Here is a 21,569-nt window from a genome sequence, read left to right as displayed (position 1 = left end):
CAACTACTTAGTCGGCCAAGTGTGATAAGCTTCAAACACGGAGCTTTATTTCGCTAACCTCTACTTTCAGTTGATCGTGCAAAAAGTACCGAAAACATAATTGTCTAAAAAACATTCCTAGGGAAAGCTCGAAGTTCATCTCGATTTACATTTTATATTTTAAATAAATATTACTTATGTATTTCTTTTCCAATTTGACAAAGAACGGTTCTGCACAGAATATAAAATGGTTTTATGCAAAAAATAAATAATTTATAAATGAAGTTCAGCTTTCACTTCAATGAAAAAACTTGATCAACTGTCATTTTGACATATGTATGTAAGTAGACTTGCCTTGGTTGTTTTAAAATTTTTTCTATAATATCTTTCCATTAATGTTGCCTTTATTGGAAGGCAAATTTTGGCAATCAAATAGCAGAATTTTGACCAAATTTAGAGTCCCTTACGTCGTCAGAACCTTTCACTTGGTAAAATATCAATGCTTCATATATAGTTTTTCGCCCAAAAACAACGTGCAAAAAACATGAAAAAAACTTACATATCTTTTTTATCACTCGTTTTACTGAAAATGTTTCCTAAATTAACTTAGCACTATTTACAAAAATAAATTTTATAATAATAATTTAATATAATATCTTAAAATTTTGATTCATTGTGTGATTTTGGAATGCTTTTATCGTATCCATTCTGAAAATAAAAATTAAAGTTGAATTAGCATAATGAAAAACATTTGAAAAATCTTTTCGACTTACGCTTGCAGAACATTTGAATCTATTTCTTATGCAAGGAGTCAAAAGTGAAGAGTCAATATCTCGTGGATCGTTACCACCCCATATTAATGTGAACAAGGATGCCACTCCAATTGTTATTAAAGCACCAATACAAGTGTACCACATATAGGAAATGCGATAAAGTGGGAAAATGTCACTGCAAAAAGAAAAGAAATCAATATCAATTTAAGTGCATGGTTCAAATTGTGTCATAACTTACTCAGCAGCATGTGAGTCAAAAGGTCCTGTAGACAATGTTTTATTAAAGTCATATTTGCAATTATCAACACTAAGTAGTTTTGTTTCGTATTTAATAAGTCCAGAAGCTAATGCCAGCTGAGAATTTAAACTGATCCATGACATCGCTATTACTCCTATAGTTCCACCTAATAATGCACTCTGTAAATAAGTTTTTAGACAAATTTTATGAAATTCCTTCCCAAGATGATAAAGTGAGTTAATTGTCTTACATTTCCGTTAATCCATGGCAAGAAGATCCCTATTGAAAATATGCCAAAAAGTGGCCCATTTGTAATGGCTTCTAAGCTCATGGTAAGTTGCAACACAGTTCCCATTTTTTCAACAACATACACCAAACAAACACATAAGGCTCCCACTCCTATCACAACAGATCTCATAATCCAATTTTTGGCCGATTCTGTTAGTGGACGCTTTACAAAGGGCTTAACAAAATCTTCAAGAACAACCGCTGACATAGAGTTAAGACAGGTTGATAATGAACTCAGGGCTGCACTGAATACACCAGCTATAAAAAGTCCTGTTAGTCCCGGTAAGCTTCCGAGTGTGTCCATTACGAAAAGTGGTAGTAATTGGTCTCTCGCTTTAGCTAACTGAAATTGTACATTATGTTTCGTTATTTCTATTGGAGCAATGGCATGTCTAAGTACTTACCTTGGTTTGTAAGGGATCACAATCTTTATAAGTAGCGTAAATTAGTAGACCATTGTAACTACATAATGACATTAACAGAATGACGCCACCAACAAATATCCAGAGAGCACGTCGTCCAGCCTTTAGAGAAGGCAGTGCTAGGTATCTTTGAATCATATTCTGACTGACGGCGTTTGTTTGAGTCCAATAAAATACTCCACCAATTAATTGAGACCAAATAGTATGACGGACCGTTGGATCAGGATTAAAACTATTTAAAAAAAGAATGAAAAATGTTAATTTGAAAGCTTTTCAAGTATTCCTCCGATTGTTTATAATTTTGTCTCACACTTGAAAAGGAAAAAATCTTAACTGCACTAAATACATAAATACAGAGAAATCAGTCTCCTTAGCATCGCATATAAAATTTTCTCCGTCGTTATGTGTGAACTTCTAAGGCCCATTGTCAACAATACGATAGGTCCCTAGTAATGTGGCTTGAAACATTAAAAATCCACAAGTACACATTACGACAAATCCTGAAAAAAATCCCAAAAACGTCAAATCGACACCCAAAGTCTTTTTATTGATTTCAAGGCCGCAGTCATATGCATTAACAGGGACGAATTGTATTAGGCCATGTCAAGTTTTGGCATCTCTGTTAAGAATAAGTGTGCTGTTAATGGGTAGTTAATGTGAGTATTGAGGCAGAGGCGGCAAAAATGGGTTTAACGGTTAATAAGAGCAAAAAAAAGTACATGCTGTCCATCAATAACCTACAGCACCGATGTCTCGTTCAAAACTTCACTATCGACAGACGTAACTTTGAGGTAGTTTAAGACTACCTATACTAAGCTATGAACACAGAAAAAAAAACAAGCTGAGATTAAACGGAGAATAACTCTTGCTAACCGCTATTTCTTTAGGCTAAGAAAGCAATTGAGTAGCAAATCCGCCTCTAGCGACCAAAGTGTCTTTATTTAAAACCCTTATCATCCCCGTCGACTATACGGTGCAGAAGCATGGACCGGATGAAAGCACCTTGGGTCGTTTCGAGGGAAAAATTCTTCGCCTAAGGGATCTTAGATCAATCCCTCAGGCACAGAAGGTGAGTGAAGTATAAGATAGAATGAAGAGCTTTTCGGGGTGTATACAGACTTAGACGTAGCCAGAAGGAATAAATTCCAACATCTGAGATGGATGAGTCAAGCTGAACACATGAAAATCAATGCTCTGGCACCTAATATAAAGTCTTCGAATCTATGCCCACAAGACAGCCTAGTAGAGTAAAGCCGAGGAACAGGTGGCACGGTAAAGTGGAAATTGATCTCACTCAACTTAGAGTGCGCAACTGGAAAAATCAACTGGCAACCGATAGATAGAGAAGTTTGTTGTGTGAGGCCTTCGTTTACAAAGTATTGAAGCGCCAACTATTCAAGAACTGGGAAACAATTTATTCAAAAGATGAAGACAAAGTTGGCTTCGCAGTAGTAAACTTAAAAAAAATTTAATCATTGTCGAAAAGATCTCTTCCAAGTTCTTTATTTTTTCAACCGAAGCTCTGGCAATTCTAAAATCTTCTTAATTTGTCCAAAATAGCGAGCAAAATGTATCGTATGCAGTAACAACTTATCAATCGTCAACACAATCATTTATCACCATTGATGAGCTCCACCCGAAAAATCAACCCTTCGTTGCACAGTCTATTTTCAACTATATAAAAATTGTATATATGAACTATTTTTTAAAGCAAAATAATGTCACAGGAACGCACATTTGTTCCCCAGGGAAGTAACTCGTCAGGGAACTAATGGGACAATCCACTGTCACCAGGATTATTGCGTTAGCCTACTGTCTCATTTAATCCACATCGGCCATTTACTTCTCGAGCAATTTCAAGAGCTACAGAGGTGAGGCTATCAAAAGTTAATATTTTATGAAAGAACAAAAACCTTGAGCTCAATCAAGATCAGCTAACGAACTTCTAAAATTAGTGATCAAACCAACATAATTTAAAACGTACAAAAAGACCTTAGCTTACCTATGAATGCTATTATAAAACGGGAATTTCAATTCTCAAAGAATATCGCCTTACACCCATCTAGGAAGTGATAGACTTATAAGGTAGGTCATTTAAATGAAATGCTCAATGCACGCATTTTAAAAGCGGCCCTGGAAAGGAACTTGGCGTTAATAGAGCAATTTTGCCCAATCAAGGCTCAAAGTATTCTTAAAAAATACAAGCCGGTTAAACATTAAAAATGGGGCCTCAAACTATTTAATTGGGGCGGGATCAGTGATTTTGGCTAAACAGTAAAAATTTATATCGTTCAAGAAATAATTTATGCGAAGGCGAGCCACAAATCGGACTTTGGAGCTGCATAAAATTGACTTGTGTAATAAGCGAGGCAAATACCAAACAGTTTTTGACTAAAGGATTTACTTCGATAACTATTATAGCTCCTTGCTGCTTATCGACTATTTGACTATGTGAGAAGAAATATAATATATCGCAAACTGTAAACTTCCCGGCGAATCCTTTTATAAAAAACAGCCAAGAGATACTTCAGTTCAGTTCGTTGGCGAAAAAATATTTTCAACAACTGCTTCGAAGGACAACTAAATTAATTCATTGGCGTCAAATTTTTAATAAATTTAAATTGGGTGGCGCAACAGTCCGTTTGGGAACTAGGGCCTAGTGAGTGACAACTCTCAACTATTCCTGTGTGCTAGTACTATTGTCAGGGATGGAAGGAACCTACAGTTTTAAGCCGAATCCGAACGGCAAATTTGAGAAAACACTTTTCAAAAATTAGCTTAGAAAGGATTGTGGATCTCAGGTCAATCTGGAATGTTCAGTATTTAAATGACTAAGATTTCAACAAAATCTAGCTTTCTGCCTAGTTACGCTGTATAAGATATAGCTATCTCTGTTTTTCCGTTTGTCTCTATTTTAAAATAACCATATAGAATCCAATATCCAAAGTTGTTGATAATATCGAAATTAATAGTATTACCCATTTGTTTACAAAAACATCAAAATACTAACTTACTCTGGTGCTTCAATCCGATCGGTATCCCATGCTTGTTTAAAGACTTCAGAAGCTCCCCCAATGTTCATGCTTCCTTTGATAGCTACTAGCAACAGGGCGCCAATCATTGAAATTGTTTGCACCACGTCTGTCCACACTACAGCTTTTATCCCTCCCTTAAAAAATAAATAAAACAAAAAACTCATTTCAGTCTTCACTCAATAAAAGCTTGATTAAAAATATTTATATGCATTACCAAGCTTGTGTAGAAAACACAAATAATACAAACAATTGGTGTAATCGTATGTATTGAAATACCGGTGACTAAAAAGAAATAAAATAAAAAATAAACAAAAAAACATGAATTAAATTAAATTAAAAAAAAAAAATAAAAAAAAAACGTCATCAAAGCATCGGAAAACCAACGACAACAAAAATACATTACATACCTTGGTTAAACGCCAAAGCTGGAACATAGATAACAATTGGTAAATAGCCAATCTATAAAAAGAAATTTAGTGATCGAGGAAAAGATTTAAAAAAATAAGACTTTAATAGCATTCATTAGTTGAGTAAGAAAGAGTGAATGGATACATACGTTCATAATGGTGAACATGACGGAGCCAAACATTCGCAAGCGCCGGTCAAAGCGACTTTCTAAGTACTGAAAATAAAAGATTTATATAAAACTAGGTTAGTTTTGTTTTTTAAATAATATAAGAACACTATAGTTTTCTTTGCAATTCTTCAAATTTTATATCTGAACTGTACTCGTATGCTTGTTTGAATGATTACTTTGATAAAATATGCTATAACGTTAAAAACCCATTTTAATTTTAAAAATAAATAAATTATGTGGTGCAACAATCCGTAGAGAACTAGGGCCTAGTGGATTACAACTCTTAACCATTCCTGTGTAAGAGTAATTGTAAGGAATGAAGGAGACCTGCAGTTTTTATCCATACTCTTGAAGGACTTTTCAATAGCCAGTACCCGTGAAAAAAAGCCCAGGACCTCTAGCGTGACAGTGCTAAGCACTAACCTCATGCCACGGGTACTACAAATTATTAAAGCAAGAAGTCGACTAAGTGAGAAGAACATTTACGTGGTCATTTCAATGACGGTGTAAGGATACAATACAAGTTGTTAGACACTGCTTCCATTTAAAAAAGACAATTTCTAACGGTTTCGAATCTGCTTTCAGCCCCTTACCTAAGGAGAAAAAGACGTGTTTTTTTGGGATTCCATATATAGTACAGTTTTGCAAATTTTATAATTTGTTCAATTGGTACACGGACGGTCTGCAGACTTCATGGGAGGTCTGGAAATTTCAAGGGAAGCCTGGAGATTTCAAGGGATGTCTTGAAAATTCAAGGGAAGTTTTGTGGTCTCGATATTTCAAGGGAGGTCTGGAGATTTGAAGAGAGGTTTTAAAATATAAGGTTTTCAAATTTTAAGGGAGATCTGTATTCAACTTTTCTGCTCTTGAAACAATTTGAAAAGTTTGTAGTTTGTAGTTTGTAGTACCTATGTAGGTTTTAGTTTTTAACTTGTATGGTAAGTGTGTGGTGTGGCTCCCTCTCCTGACTTTAAATTTGGATCCGCTCTTTTTTTTCAAGGATACCTGCCTGTATAGTATAATGGGCTTGTTTTTATAAAATATCTAAAAATTTAAAACATTTTCTTAGACTTAGTTTCTTAAATGTGATAGAAAATTGATAAGATTATTGAATGTAAAGAGCACAAAAATCTGTAAATAATGAAACAAAAAATTGATAAACTTTTAAGTTTTTCTTTGTTTTTTAATTTGGAAAATTATTTTTCCCCAAATTATAGATTGAAACAACTTTATAAAACACTAGAATCCTTCCAAGGTTTATCACAATGAGCTTTATTTGATTGATAATATTTGTGGGGACCATCAAATTAAAATGTGTACTACGAGTAACATTTTTAAATAGACGTTTAAATTAAAATAGAAATTAAAAATGTTAGGACTTTTATTTTCATAAAATATCTAAAAACAAAAAGCTGTGTGTAATGGAACGCAAGATAGGAAATGTCCACTCCAAATATGGGCAGGGTTCTAGGGTTAAGAAGATGCCAAAAATGTATTTAAGGCTAGACAAAAGTTGAGGTACGAGGTCCAACAACTTGTTTTTTAACATGAACAACTCAATAAAGAAAACAGAATTAAACTTATGCACATTCTGATGTATATAGTAACTGGGCTATATAGAAATAGTTGTATAGACCAGTTACTTTTTGTGTTAAATTCAATTCATGGAATACTGACGCAAAACTAGGTCATGATTCTATTATTATTATGTATTGTTGATTTGCACAACAATAAAACCATTTTATTTCCTATTTTAGAATTTCAAGGTCAAATTAAAATTACATTGTATGTGAATAAGAGAGCACTAATGTGTTACTATCAAGAATAAATAAATACATACATACATACATTTAGTGGCACTACAGCTCGTAAGGAACCTAAACAGTGGGTACAGCTCTCAATCATTAATGTGTGCGAGTAATGTCAGGAATAGGGGACTCACTGTTTTATGCCGAATCCCAACTACTAATTTGAAAAACACTTTTCATGGCAAGAATTAAACAACCCTTTTACTAGTTGAAAAAAAAACAAAAGCTGAAATTTAATATTTTTATAATTTAGTGCTAAACGCTCCCTCCCGAAGAAAAAAATTAAGAATGCTGCTTTATAGAAATCCTATTGATCAAAAAAGTGTAGCCTTTTTTGAAAGAATTTAAAGTTGCAATAAACAGAAATTTTCAACACATAACTTCAAATAGATTTTAATGTTCGTATGGGAGTTTTAAGCCTTCAATATTTTTACCATTTTTGTATGTATATTTTATCAAGAGCATAAATTATGTTATACCCTTGTTAAGTTGGACGGTTTGATATTTCTTCGTCAAATTATTTAAATACGTTAAAGGACAAGTCAATAGAATGTCTTTTTCCACAAAACTACATTAATCAAAAGTGTGTTCTTTTTCTAACTATTGTTCTATTGTCGTTCCTAAACTTTAGGTTAGATTGGGTTAAGGTGGCTGTTGATGAGAAAACAACACATAGATCAAAAGTTGGTCCGTTGGATTTGGATTATCAAATCTATATTACTCCTTAACCAACTAAAGCTAGTTGTGAAGTCTCTAAGGCGGAGACTTCGTCTTTGCAACATAGATAGTAAGACACAGCCCCCTCTTTCCTGTTCATCCATGCAGCTTCTGCAAAATGTTAGCAGGAGCTCCAAGTTGAAAAGCAGTTGTTACATTTTTTTCAAGTCAGCTTTGCAATTTCCTTGAATCTTTTTAAGACCCGGCATCCCTACAAGAGATTGTTATTAGGTAAAGATCTGAATGAGTTCAGAATCGGCTTCAAGCCGATTGGTTGTATTAGCGACTTATTGTCTGCTGGAAGTATCTAGCGGTATAAGATGGAACAGAACATCAAGTGCAGCGGAGTGCTCCACACATACATGGACAGTTTGTTCTTTGCTGAGTTTGTGTCGGTTGTTTCTACTCGTATGTACAGCGCAGTCCATCAAATTGGCAGTCCGTATGTAAATATCGGTATAATGCCCAAAATGGATAGCCAGTGCGTAATACGGGTTTATAGATCCCATTTACTACCAATAACTTTTTTACAAGAGAAAAGGACCACAGTTGCTTTGTTAACTCTCTCTTGAATATTAAGTTTCCAGCTTTATTTCTTATCCAAAATATTTTAAGTGGTATACGATTTTTTATAGCTTTGATGCCTCTGAGTTGCCTTCTACATTGCTGCAGAAAATTCTCCAAGACGTTCTTTCGCTTTTTATTATGCTACTTAAAGTTATTAAAACATATTGTTTTCTTTTTTGAAATTGCTTGGCACATTTACAATTTCTAAAAATTATAGTTCCTTAAGAATTCTAACAAACTCCACCAATTCCTTAAATTTCCAATTAAACAATATTTTAGATATAACAACATTAGTTATGAGTTTTTCAAAATAGAACAAACCACAGATGGTTCTCTGTTTCCTGTACTAATTAAAAGGAGTTTTCCCAAACCAACTCAAAACATGCTTTGCTTAAAACACGTTAACCCTCGGCTGTCATTACCTCATTACTTATAAGGTGTCGTTTGCATATACAATAAATTGACCAGACCTATTTTCATATAAATAGTCGATTCTCAACCACGAACGAAATTCTGAGATACTAATTCTTTGATTACCACGACAATCGTTTGAAATATAAATATTGTGTTCTTAAAATAATCGCTTCAAACGAATGGTTACATGTTAGACCTCTACACATTATCAAGCCAACGATGATGGAGATTATATTTAAATTGTTTTATGTTCTATTACAATATTATATCTTCATATGGTGATGACACCGAGGACGACGAAGACGACAACGATTATGAAGATGATTACCCACCTAATATTACTAACTTACATAATATGATATGATTATCTCCATCTCAATCCGGTCATGTCTCCTCAATTTGAATTTAAAAAAAGAGGCTGGGATGCGACCCACACTGATAACTTCCCATCCCGTCTGTCGATTTGTCTTGCTTCAAAGTTTGTCTATATGTACTCGTACCAATTTTTACCAAATTTGCGTACTATTTTTTGTAGACTTTTTTAATGAAAAAACGGACTTTTGGATTTTTATATACAAATAACTGAATATTGAAAACAATATTTTCCGTGAAATAAAATAAGTTTGAAGGCAATTTTTTTTAATTTTTGAAAAGCTATTTGCGCCGAAAGTAAATTTTTACCAAGTTTTAGTAGGTATTGTTATTTTTTAGAGTTTTATTTTTTGTAAAAAAACTGTCTATTCGAATTTTTTAAAAATTTTACCAAATGTTGAAAACAATATTTTTTATAAGATAAAATTAGTTTGAAGCCAATATTTAAAATTTTTGAAGAGATATTTGAGTCGAAAATCAATTTTTACGAACTTTTGTTAATTTTTTTTCGGTTTTTAATTTTTTGTACAAAAACTGTCAAATCGATTTTTTTCAAACTTTAACTGAATGTTGACAACAAGATGTTTTGAAAGATAAGAGTAAATTAAAGCCAATATCTCAAAGTTTTGAAAAGATATTTGAGTTGAAAATCAATTTTTACCAACTTTTATAAATTTTTGTCTAGGTTTTTATTTTTTGTAAAAAACTGTCAATTAGATTTTTCTCAAAATTTGTCCTAATGTTGAAAACAATATTTCTTATAAGAAAAAATTAGTTAAAACCTATTATTTCAAAGCTTTTAAAAGATATTTGAGTCGACAATCATTTTTTACGAACTTTTGTTAATTTTTTTTTTCGGTTTTTAATTTTTTGTACAAAAACTGTCAAATCGATTTTTTTTCAAACTTTAACTGAATGTTGACAACAAGATGTTTTGAAAGATAAAAGTAAATTAAAGCCAATATCTCAAAGTTTTGAAAAGATATTTGAGTTGAAAATCAATTTTTACCAACTTTTATAAATTTTTTTCTAGGTTTTTATTTTTAAAAAAAAAACTGTCAATTAGATTTTTCTCAAAATTTGTCATAATGTTGAAAACAATATTTCTTATTAGAAACAATTATTTAAAACCTATTATTTCAAAGCTTTTAAAAGATATTTGAGTCGAAAATCATTTTTTACGAACTTTTGTTATTTTTTTTTTGGTTTTTAATTTTTTGTACAAAAACTGTGAAATAGATTTTTTTCAAACTTTAACTGAATGTTGACAACAAGATGTTTTGAAAGATAAAAGTAAATTAAAGCCAATATCTCCAAGTTTTGAAAAGATATTTGAGTCGAAAATCAATTTTTACCAACTTTTATACATTTTTTTTTTATCTTTTTATTTTTTGTAAAAAAACTGTCAATTAGATTTTTCTCAAAATTTTATCAGGTGTCAAAAACATTATTTGTCGTTGCACAAAACTGTTTTAGAGATGAAATCATATTTCAGTCGTAAAATTTTGGAGGTTACAAATTTTTTTTTTTAGTTTTTTTGATTCATAAAAAAAACCGTTATATTGTTTTTTTTCAAAAAATATACCTGTTTTGTATCACGTTACAGTATATCATATAAAATTTAATTCAAGTCTCTAGTGTTTTTGGTTCGTAAGATATTTAGGGTTAACCAAAATTTTCACCTTTTTTTCAAACTGCTATGGTAAAAAAACCACCCACGCAATTTTCTTGAGAGCCCTTCCTGCATCTTTCTGCCTTATTATCTGTATAACAAAATTTATTTGAAGTCGATATCTCTTCTGGTTCTTGAGCTATGGACGACGAAACAAACGTCGCGAACGTACGGACGTACGGACGTACGGACGTACGGACATACGGACGTACGGACGTACGGACGTACAAACGTACGTACACACGCACGCACAGACATCTTTCTAAAAATCTTTTATTTCGACTCTAGGGACCTTGAAACGTCGAGAAATGTCAAAATTTTCAATTTGACAAATCGGACCCATTACAATAACTTCCTATGGGAAGTTAAAAAACGTGTTGGGTAACAGTTTATAGCTGAGCACAAATAATGCTTTTTTTAATTTATTTTCAAGTACTAGTTTTTGTTTCTAATAAATATTTCTATTATTAACTTCCCATAGGAAGTTATTGTAATGGGTCCGATTTGTCAAATTGAAAATTTTGACATTTCTCGACGTTTCAAGGTCCCTAGAGTCGAAATAAAAGATTTTTAGAAAGATGTCTGTGCGTGCGTGTGTACGTACGTTTGTACGTCCGTACGTCCGTACGTCCGTATGTCCGTACGTCCGTACGTCCGTACGTCCGTACGTTCGCGACGTTTTTTTCGTCGTCCATAGCTCAAGAACCAGAAGAGATATCGACTTCAAATAAATTTTGTTATACAGATAATAAGGCAGAAAGATGCAGAAAGGGCTCTCAAGAAAATTGCGTGGGTGGTTTTTTTACCATAGCAGTTTGAAAAAAAGGTGAAAATTTTGGTTAACCCTAAATATCTTACGAACCAAAAACACTAGAGACTTGAATTAAATTTTATATGATATACTGTAACGTGATACAAAACAGGTATATTTTTTGAAAAAAACCAATATAACGGTTTTTTTTATGAATCAAAAAAACTAAAAAAAAAAATTTGTAACCTCCAAAATTTTACGACTGAAATATGATTTCATCTCTAAAACAGTTTTGTGCAACGACAAATAATGTTTTTGACACCTGATAAAATTTTGAGAAAAATCTAATTGACAGTTTTTTTACAAAAAATAAAAAGATAAAAAAAAAATGTATAAAAGTTGGTAAAAATTGATTTTCGACTCAAATATCTTTTCAAAACTTGGAGATATTGGCTTTAATTTACTTTTATCTTTCAAAACATCTTGTTGTCAACATTCAGTTAAAGTTTGAAAAAAATCTATTTCACAGTTTTTGTACAAAAAATTAAAAACCAAAAAAAAAATAACAAAAGTTCGTAAAAAATGATTTTCGACTCAAATATCTTTTAAAAGCTTTGAAATAATAGGTTTTAAATAATTGTTTCTAATAAGAAATATTGTTTTCAACATTATGACAAATTTTGAGAAAAATCTAATTGACAGTTTTTTTTTTAAAAATAAAAACCTAGAAAAAAATTTATAAAAGTTGGTAAAAATTGATTTTCAACTCAAATATCTTTTCAAAACTTTGAGATATTGGCTTTAATTTACTTTTATCTTTCAAAACATCTTGTTGTCAACATTCAGTTAAAGTTTGAAAAAAAATCGATTTGACAGTTTTTGTACAAAAAATTAAAAACCGAAAAAAAAAATTAACAAAAGTTCGTAAAAAATGATTGTCGACTCAAATATCTTTTAAAAGCTTTGAAATAATAGGTTTTAACTAATTTTTTCTTATAAGAAATATTGTTTTCAACATTAGGACAAATTTTGAGAAAAATCTAATTGACAGTTTTTTACAAAAAATAAAAACCTAGACAAAAATTTATAAAAGTTGGTAAAAATTGATTTTCAACTCAAATATCTTTTCAAAACTTTGAGATATTGGCTTTAATTTACTCTTATCTTTCAAAACATCTTGTTGTCAACATTCAGTTAAAGTTTGAAAAAAATCGATTTGACAGTTTTTGTACAAAAAATTAAAAACCGAAAAAAAATTAACAAAAGTTCGTAAAAATTGATTTTCGACTCAAATATCTCTTCAAAAATTTTAAATATTGGCTTCAAACTAATTTTATCTTATAAAAAATATTGTTTTCAACATTTGGTAAAATTTTTAAAAAATTCGAATAGACAGTTTTTTTACAAAAAATAAAACTCTAAAAAATAACAATACCTACTAAAACTTGGTAAAAATTTACTTTCGGCGCAAATAGCTTTTCAAAAATTAAAAAAAATTGCCTTCAAACTTATTTTATTTCACGGAAAATATTGTTTTCAATATTCAGTTATTTGTATATAAAAATCCAAAAGTCCGTTTTTTCATTAAAAAAGTCTACAAAAAATAGTACGCAAATTTGGTAAAAATTGGTACGAGTACATATAGACAAACTTTGAAGCAAGACAAATCGACAGACGGGATGGGAAGTTATCAGTGTGGGTCGCATCCCAGCCTCTTTTTTATTATTAACATTTGATTACAAATTTAATAATATGTTAACAGAATCAAGTCTGTAATAAAAATAATAATCACATTTCTTAGACTTAGTTCTCAAGATATCTATAAACTAGACACTAAATTGTTTTTATAATATTCTATAAAAAAAAGAGGTGTTGTTATTTTAATATTTTTTAATAATAACTTCAATCCGGTAAAGCACCTTGTCTTAAAATTCTAAGAAATGATTTTAAATTCACTTTTAATGATATTAAACATATCTATGGGATTCAATTAGTTTCTATTAAAAAAGTAATAACTTTGCGCACTTTCAAGTAGCATTAATTTTTATGACTAACTGTTTCGATCTTTTTGTTGCATAAAACATATTTTTGGAAATTTATGTGTATATATTTAAGAATTTTTTATTTCGATTCTAGCCTAACCGCAGTCCATAAAAAGGGTTCCAAAAATTCAGTTACGAATTCTCGTATTATAGTGAAATTTGCTGCTATTCCTTATTTCCTAACTGTTCTTCTGTTGTATGTAAACTTCCAAATGGGCTTGTGCAAAAAATCTACAATTACTAATTTATTAAAATTCTCTACCTTTTGTTTGGATGCATTCGAAAAACACTCAAGTCAGTTTCAGACAGATTTTGTCAAAAATAAATTGAGAAATTAAGGCATGAAATTCTTCTCGTTAAGTAAAACTGGACTTTATTTCGTCATATCTATCTGTTCGTTAGTCTCACTAAAACTTGAGAACGGCTGAACGGATATATCTTATCTTAATCTTGAAATGTTCGTGGAGGTCTAGGGAAGGTTTAAGAGGCGAGAAAGAATCGAATGATTTCGGGAAGACCCTAAAAACAGCCCTTTTCTATTTTCGATACAAACGTTTTCTAAAGTATATTTGACCTTTATTGCTATTCAATAAATGAAATTATCGAATTTGTGGCAGAACGCAAAGACACTCCAATTAACAACTAAAATGCGAGTATTTTTTGCAACATGATGAAACTGCAAATGTGTTTGCGAAGCAGTTGTTAGATATTAGAAATAATAAAGTTGCAATGGACACCTCGATGTGATGAATCCACATTACCAAAGATTTCTGTCACATCACAGATTCAAAAGAGGAGCTTATTTAGCGGTGAACGAGCAATATTGGCAGCGAAATATAAAGATGTCGAGGATCTCAATTCGACCATTCAGAATTTTCTTCTAGGACAGTTGGTTTCCTTCAAATCAGTTGACACCGTTTTGAACCAGGATGACGTAGTCAACTATCCCACCAAGAATTACCTGGATTACCACCTTACAATTTGCAATTAAAAGTAGGATCAGTTGTCTTTATGCTGCGTAACATAAATCAACCTTGACTGTGCAATGCAACAAGACTGGCTATGAAAAAGCTGATGAATAACGTCACTAAGCCAATAATCATAAAAGGAAAATACAAAGGAGAGGATGTCTTGATCCCGCGAATACCGATGATTCCAACGGATTTACCATTCGATTTTAAACGCTTACAATTTCCAGTACGTCTGGCCTTTGCGATGACAACAAATAAATCGCAAGGACAGTCTTTAAAAGTTTGCGGAATCAACTTGGAGTTTCCCTGTTTTGCACATGAACAGTTATACGTCGCGTGTTCGCACGTCGGAAAACCGTCTTCTTTGTTTATTTATGCACCACAAAACAAAACAAAAAATATAGTTTATGAGAAAGCTTAAATTGATTAACAAACTGTATCATAACAGTGTGTGTCGGTTAATAAAAATGTAAACCTTAAAAATTGCCAGTATTTCAGAAAAAATGTGTTTTTTTTTAAGTAAGCAACATGATGTGTCAAAAATAATAATAAATTTTCATGCTTCGTTAAAAAATGCTTTTTTATTCAATACGTTTTGTTCGTTTTAAAATTAATTTATAAAAAAGTCAAGGTCTTTTATTTATCGATTGAAGCAGTACGAAGTCTGTCGGGTCACCTAGTCTTAAAGATATATTTTATAACTTCATGTTCAGGAGAAACCCTTCATATCAATTCAAAATGATTTCTGGTGCACCTCAAGAGAGTCACCATGGTCCATTGCTATTTATTTTATTTATGAATGTAATGGGTCTGATTTTCTCGACGTTTCAAGGTCCCTAGAGTAGAAATAAAAGATTTTCAGAAAGATGTCTGTGAGTGCGTATGTAGGACATTTTTTCGTCGTCCATAGCTCAAGAACCAGAAGAGATATCGACTTCAAACAAATTTTGTTATACAGATTCTAAGGCAGAAAGATGCAGAAAGGGCTCTCAAGAGAATTGCTTGAGTGGTTTTTTACCACAGCAGCTTAAAAAAAGGTGAACATTTTGGTTAACCCTAAATATCTTACGATCCAATGACGCTAGAGACTTGAATTTAGTTATATATTATGTATATGTAACGTGATACCAAATCAGTATATTTTTGGAAAGAAATCCAATCAACGGTTTTTTTTATAAATAAAAAAAACTAAAACAAAATTTGTCACCTCGAAAATTTTAAGAATAAAAAATGATTTTATCTCCAAAACAATTTTGTTCGACGAAATATAACGTTTTTAACATCTGGTAAAATTTTGAGAAAAATCGATTGGCAGTGTATTTATAAAAAATCAAACCCTAAAAAAAATATCTCAAATTTGGTAAAAATTGAATTTCGACCCAAATATGTTTTCAAAAATTTAAGATTATGGCTTCCAACTTATTTGATCTTATAAGAAATATTGTTTTGAGAAAAATCGAATTGACAGTTTCTTTCAAAAAATAAAAACCTAAAAAAAAATTAGTAAAAAATAGTAAAAATTGATTTTCAACTCAAATAACTTTTCAAACTTTTGAGACATTGGCTTTGAACTCATTTTATTTTTTAAAAAATATTGTTGTCAAAATTGGGTAGCATTTTGAGAAAAATCGATTAGACAGTTTTTTTACAAAAAATTAAAAACCTAAACAAAAAAATTAATAAAAGTTGGTAAAAATTGATTTTAGATATCTTTTCCAAACTTTGAGATATTGGCCTCAAACTAGTTTTATCTTATAAGAAATATTTTTTTAAACATTCAAAACAATTTTGAGAACAATCGAATTGACAGTTTTTTTTACAAAAGATAAAAAAAAAAACAAAACTAATACTTTGTAAAAATTTCCTTTCGACTCAAAAAGCTTTTCAAAAATTAATGATATTGTCTTCAAACTTATTTTATTTCACAAAAAATATTGTTTTGGATATCCAGTAATTTTTTTTATAAAAATCCAACTGTCCGTTTTTTATAAAAACAATAAAATCTACAAAAAATAGTACGCAAATTTTGTTAATATTGATTTTCGGTTCTCGATATTTCTCAAATTAAATTCATTCATCTAATTTTTAAATTTTTTACTTAAATGGTAAAAATTTGTTTTTGGTTAAAAATCTTTTTTTACAAAACTAGATTTTGAAACTGAACTATTTCATTATATGAAAAATGGTTTTGGTAATTTTAAATTTTTTAAGAATAATTCAACTGACAACTTTTTTAACCCAACACGAAAACCTACAAACTTTTAAGCAAGTCGAATCTACAGACGGGATGGGAAGTTATCAGTGTGGGTCGCATCCCAGCCTTTTGTTTAGAATTTGACTTCTGATTCAAATAATTATATATTGCTGATCTATGCAGATGATTTTAATTTTGTTCGAATTATCAACCCCATCAAGGATTGGAAAGGGCTGCAAGATGATCTTAATAAATTTCGGGAAATGTGCGTTTAATTTTAAATTTTATAAATATTGACAAATATAAGACAACTTGTTTTACACTCAACCGTAAGATGATAAATTATAACTATATGTTGAATTCGTCTCGTTTGAATAGAGAATCCAGTTTTCCTGACCTTGGTGTAAGACAAGATTCAAAATTAACGCTTATTGATCACTATATTATGTTATAGAAAAAGGTGATCTATAAGTTCAGTTGATGTTTTAGATTTATTGAAAATTACTAAAATTTGGTTTAAGAAAAAGTAAACAAAAAAATATTAAATATTAAAGAGATCTGTAATTAGTTATTATTTTAAAGATCGTACAAAATACAAAACATATATTTTCAAATTTTTTAGGTGTTTCGCAAGCTCTCTGTTCCATAAACGGAACTTCAAGCGCTTCCATGTAATGCGTTTATAACCCACACTTTGCAATCGATTATATTAGGCTTGATTAGTTTAATTAAATTTTGTGGTACGTTTATCTTCTTGTCCAGATGTGTTTTTGAAGCACTAGCCCGCATGATAAGATCCCATACCTTTTTAAAAAGACCAATTATAAGTTTTCACCACAGAAAATGTTGGTCTAAACTAACTCCGAAATACTTTATCGACGATTTCGACGATTTGATGTTAGTTAGCAGTGAAGAGTGGTCATTTTGGTAATATATATTTAAGATTTCTTCCCGTTTAGTTGATTGGCGTATGTGCATTACTTTTGTTTTGGTGGCATTAATAATAATTAATCCATTATCATGACACCATTTAGATACATTCTTAAAGTGCTTTTAAAGCGTTTATTTTACTGAGCGCAGTTTCTTGTGCAGGGCCGGATTAAAGAAAATAGAGAACCGGGGATATTTCAAATTTGAGGCCCCTAAAAAGATATAAAACCCCAGCAAGCCAACCCCTCATAACCCAAAGCGTCCTTAACCCTAAGCGAGGCAACTCAATAACCCGGGACGCTAAGAGTCCACGCACTCAGAGACGATGCGCCGATGCCTTGACACATCGAAAATCCAAGAAGCTATACCCCAAGTGCTCCACCTCTGATAAGATTAGGAATTTTTGATACCCGGGGCTAATTATTCATCAGGGGCTTTTTTTAACGTTTTTGAAAAATTAAATGTGTTCATTTTGCAATCGCAAACACAAAAACGTTAAACCCACATAACCCAATTTGTAATTAATCCAAAAACCATGAACTCAAAACCGTCAGGCGATCAGACCGTCAGACCATTTCTTTTTGATTATTCTAAAAAATAGGTTTCAAAGGGACGGAGACGAGAAAATTTGACTCTCTCGATTAGTTTTTTCACTCTGGCAGAGTACGTCTGCACATTTATGAGTCGCGACTGGACTTGAAGACCTTACCGCTATATATTTTCACGGCATCAATAACATGTTCTGAAATGTATTCGTAAATTTCGTTTGTTTTTTTTTTCTCCACGAGTGTCGATGTTTTATTAAAACAAATACATTGCTTTTTAGTGCATCTTTAAAATAAATAGTAGTAAAATATTTCAATTCGAACATTAAGTTTTAGATACGCGTAAAGTTGAATTTTGCACACGGGAGGGTTTCGGAAAATTCAACTTTATGTACGTTGGGTCGAAAAATATGTTTCAATACTTCTGCGGCAAAATTTATTTCGCCCTTTTCGCTTGTTAAACTCAAAACGGACTCGTGGAAATTACCAATTCTAAATTTGATCACACTAGTATCGATATGTACTTTAACGCTCAATTCGCACATCTCTCTTAATCAAGTATAAATAAGGTACTAGAGATAATTACTAATTAGTGCAGCATATTTCCACACTTCGCAAAAAAAAAAAAAAATACGAGGCATAGACTTAATTTTTTTTTTAAAATCAGGAAACCCTTTGCTGAGTTAGGCTGCATGGATTTAATATTTTTTGATTTTAAAGTATTGGGTTAATAGCGACTTTTTGAAGATACTAGCGAATTGAGCTATGTCGATTTAAAGTTTATGGGATTAATTGGATTTAACGTTTTTGGGGTATATAGCTTTCGAGTTTAGATTTTGTGGGGTCAACTAATTTTGGTTGTAATTTTTAGATTTTATTATATTGTACATTTTGAATATCGCAGTTTTATTGTTTAAATTTCTTAATGGGGTGGGGCCGTCGTTTCCGCGGGCTGCAGTCCTCCCTAGCCCCCTATTAATCCGGGCCTGTGCTCGTGTTTAACTATGATAACTATTTTATTTTATTACTTTTCCTTACTTTCGTGTATATGTTATTCATTTTCAATACAAAATTCTCGTACAGAGTTTGAATGCCTTTTTTGTATGAGTTCATTCAAATATAGACTTCCCAAGAGCTAATCTTAAGCTTCTTTAAAACCTACAATTTTGACCCTCAGGCAATTTTGTGTTGTCTTGGCTTGGTTGTTTGTCTCACCAGAATCTTGTAGAAGAATTGATCTATATCCATTACCAAACCCTTTCTACCACTTCTATATGGCATAACTTGTCAACATTTCAATTCCAGTAACTTCATGTATTACCCTAAAATTAACATCAGCTTCACTATATACAAAAAATATTGTTTTCAACATTTAGTTAAATTTTAATAAAAATCCAACTTTTAGTTTTTCAATAAGAACTAAAATCTTCAAAAGAGACTACACAAAATTGGTAATTCTCAAATTAGCAGTTTGGATTCGGCATAAATCTTTAGATCGCCTTCGTTTCTGACGTTACTCGTACACAGAAGACTAAAAGTTTTAAGTCACTATAAGCTCTGTTTCTCCATGAGCTGAAGAACCACCAAATTTGTTTGTATTGCCTCATAGAAAAATAGAAATTGAAACCTTACTTAACTAATGAACAGAAAGTTGCTGCGTCAAACAGAAGTCAGTCAAAATCAAAGCTATAAAGGATAAAATAGATCTATATTTCAATTGTCGTCTATTGGTTTTGGAAAAAGCAATATTAACAAAATGCAAATAATTTGTTCCATGAACAAAATGTGTGCAATGTGTGGACAGTTTAAAAAAATGACAGCAAAAGTAAAACCCATAACTACAGTTTTCGAATCCTGAATCCTTCATCGAGTTTCATCGACTACATTTTCCTCAAATATTCTTACTTCTCACACATCTTGATAAGTACGTAAAAGGTATCTCATTTTTCTGAACTCATTTTAAATTAATTCACTTACCTCGTATGTTGACGTTATATTCAAATCATGAAAAACTGGCAGGAAGAAAGTTCCCATAACAATTCCCATTATAATAACGCCGCCAGCAACATATATATATTGTATTCCATATGAGTACACTTCCGTTGGTAATCCAAGCAACGTGATGCCAGATACAAAACTTTTTTTGTTTTTTTTAAATGGAAATGTAAAAATTATTAAAAACATATTTCCGCTTAATTCACTTTCACTTATCTCTACTCGTGTGGAGTAGTATAGATTTTATTTACCTGGCCACAAGTGATAACGCGATTGGCATAACCAACATATTTCGGCCACCCATTAGATAATCAGATTCAGAAAGAGATTTCTTAAGAAAACCGAAATATATTCCAATGAATATGCAAAGGACGAACATCGAAATGAATACAACATAATCCGGCCATGCAAATTTCTGCAGATCCTTTAGGATCTCGTCGATGTCAGAAATGTCAGACATTTTTATTGAGATTTTTTGTTATATACGTCGAGTAATAGTTATGTTTCCGGATATGATGATGATGGACGAATAAAAGACAACCGATTGCTAACACGGCGGCGGCGGTTACGTTGGCGGCGTAGTCCCTCCAAGCGATTACTATTACTACTGAATTCTGAAAGTGCCTTGAAGCTCTTGTTTGATATGATTTTATCAGTTCCAGTCACAATTTCCATTCAAACTATATGGAAGTGAAATTTGTATCATTGAGATTCTTATAGATAGGTATAGGTAGATATGAACAAGATAGGTTGCATTAATCTTTAAAAATAATTTCGTAACAGGCACAGAGAATCTTTTGGTCGCACCACATCATAGAGAAAGCTAAAATCTGTGCTATGTTCTGTTATAGTTGAACTTATGGGAAACAATTACGGGAGGCTATACCTATAGCATATAAGTTGTGTTTAAATCACAGATTGTCATAATGTCGTTGGGGGGGAATCGTTTAGATTGAATTTAAATTGCATTATGTTTTATTAGGATAGGGGGTCGCGAAAGCTAATATTTCACTGCCTATATATGATAACAAACAATCACTTTAAATCATCCATGCCTCATAAGTATGTACCTACTCGTACTTCTAAAAGCTTGAGTCCTATAAGTGTATTAAAATATACCATATATCAATTGACCGAGAACTTATATTAAATCAAGAGCACGGTGTTCTTTTGTTTAACATTTATTTACATATAGACTCTGTGTTTTGTGTTAACAACTTAGAGGTTATATTTTATATGCAAATATGTTTATACACACAATTACAGATAATTTGAATTA

General features: G+C 31.4%; 1 protein-coding gene across 1 annotated transcript; it reads right to left on the bottom strand.

Moving 5' to 3' along the window:
- Nucleotides 1–541: 541 nt before the first annotated feature.
- On the bottom strand, nt 542–20,912 carry LOC129943093 (sodium-coupled monocarboxylate transporter 1). Its single transcript, XM_056052318.1, has 11 exons — nt 20,542–20,912; nt 20,273–20,432; nt 5,292–5,357; nt 5,143–5,194; nt 4,950–5,017; nt 4,715–4,869; nt 1,683–1,932; nt 1,241–1,621; nt 991–1,169; nt 753–927; nt 542–687 (listed from the first exon to the last, which is right to left on the bottom strand). Exons 1-11 carry the CDS (start codon nt 20,748–20,750, stop codon nt 637–639), a joined length of 1,746 nt encoding a protein of 581 aa, XP_055908293.1. The 5' UTR covers nt 20,751–20,912; the 3' UTR covers nt 542–636.
- Between the last annotated feature and the right edge of the window lie 657 nt (nt 20,913–21,569).

This window comes from Eupeodes corollae, chromosome 1, assembly GCF_945859685.1.
Source record: "Eupeodes corollae chromosome 1, idEupCoro1.1, whole genome shotgun sequence".
Lineage (NCBI taxonomy): Eukaryota > Metazoa > Arthropoda > Insecta > Diptera > Syrphidae > Eupeodes > Eupeodes corollae.
Note: the sequence above shows the minus strand (reverse complement) of the source record. Positions and strands in the feature narration are given on the sequence as shown.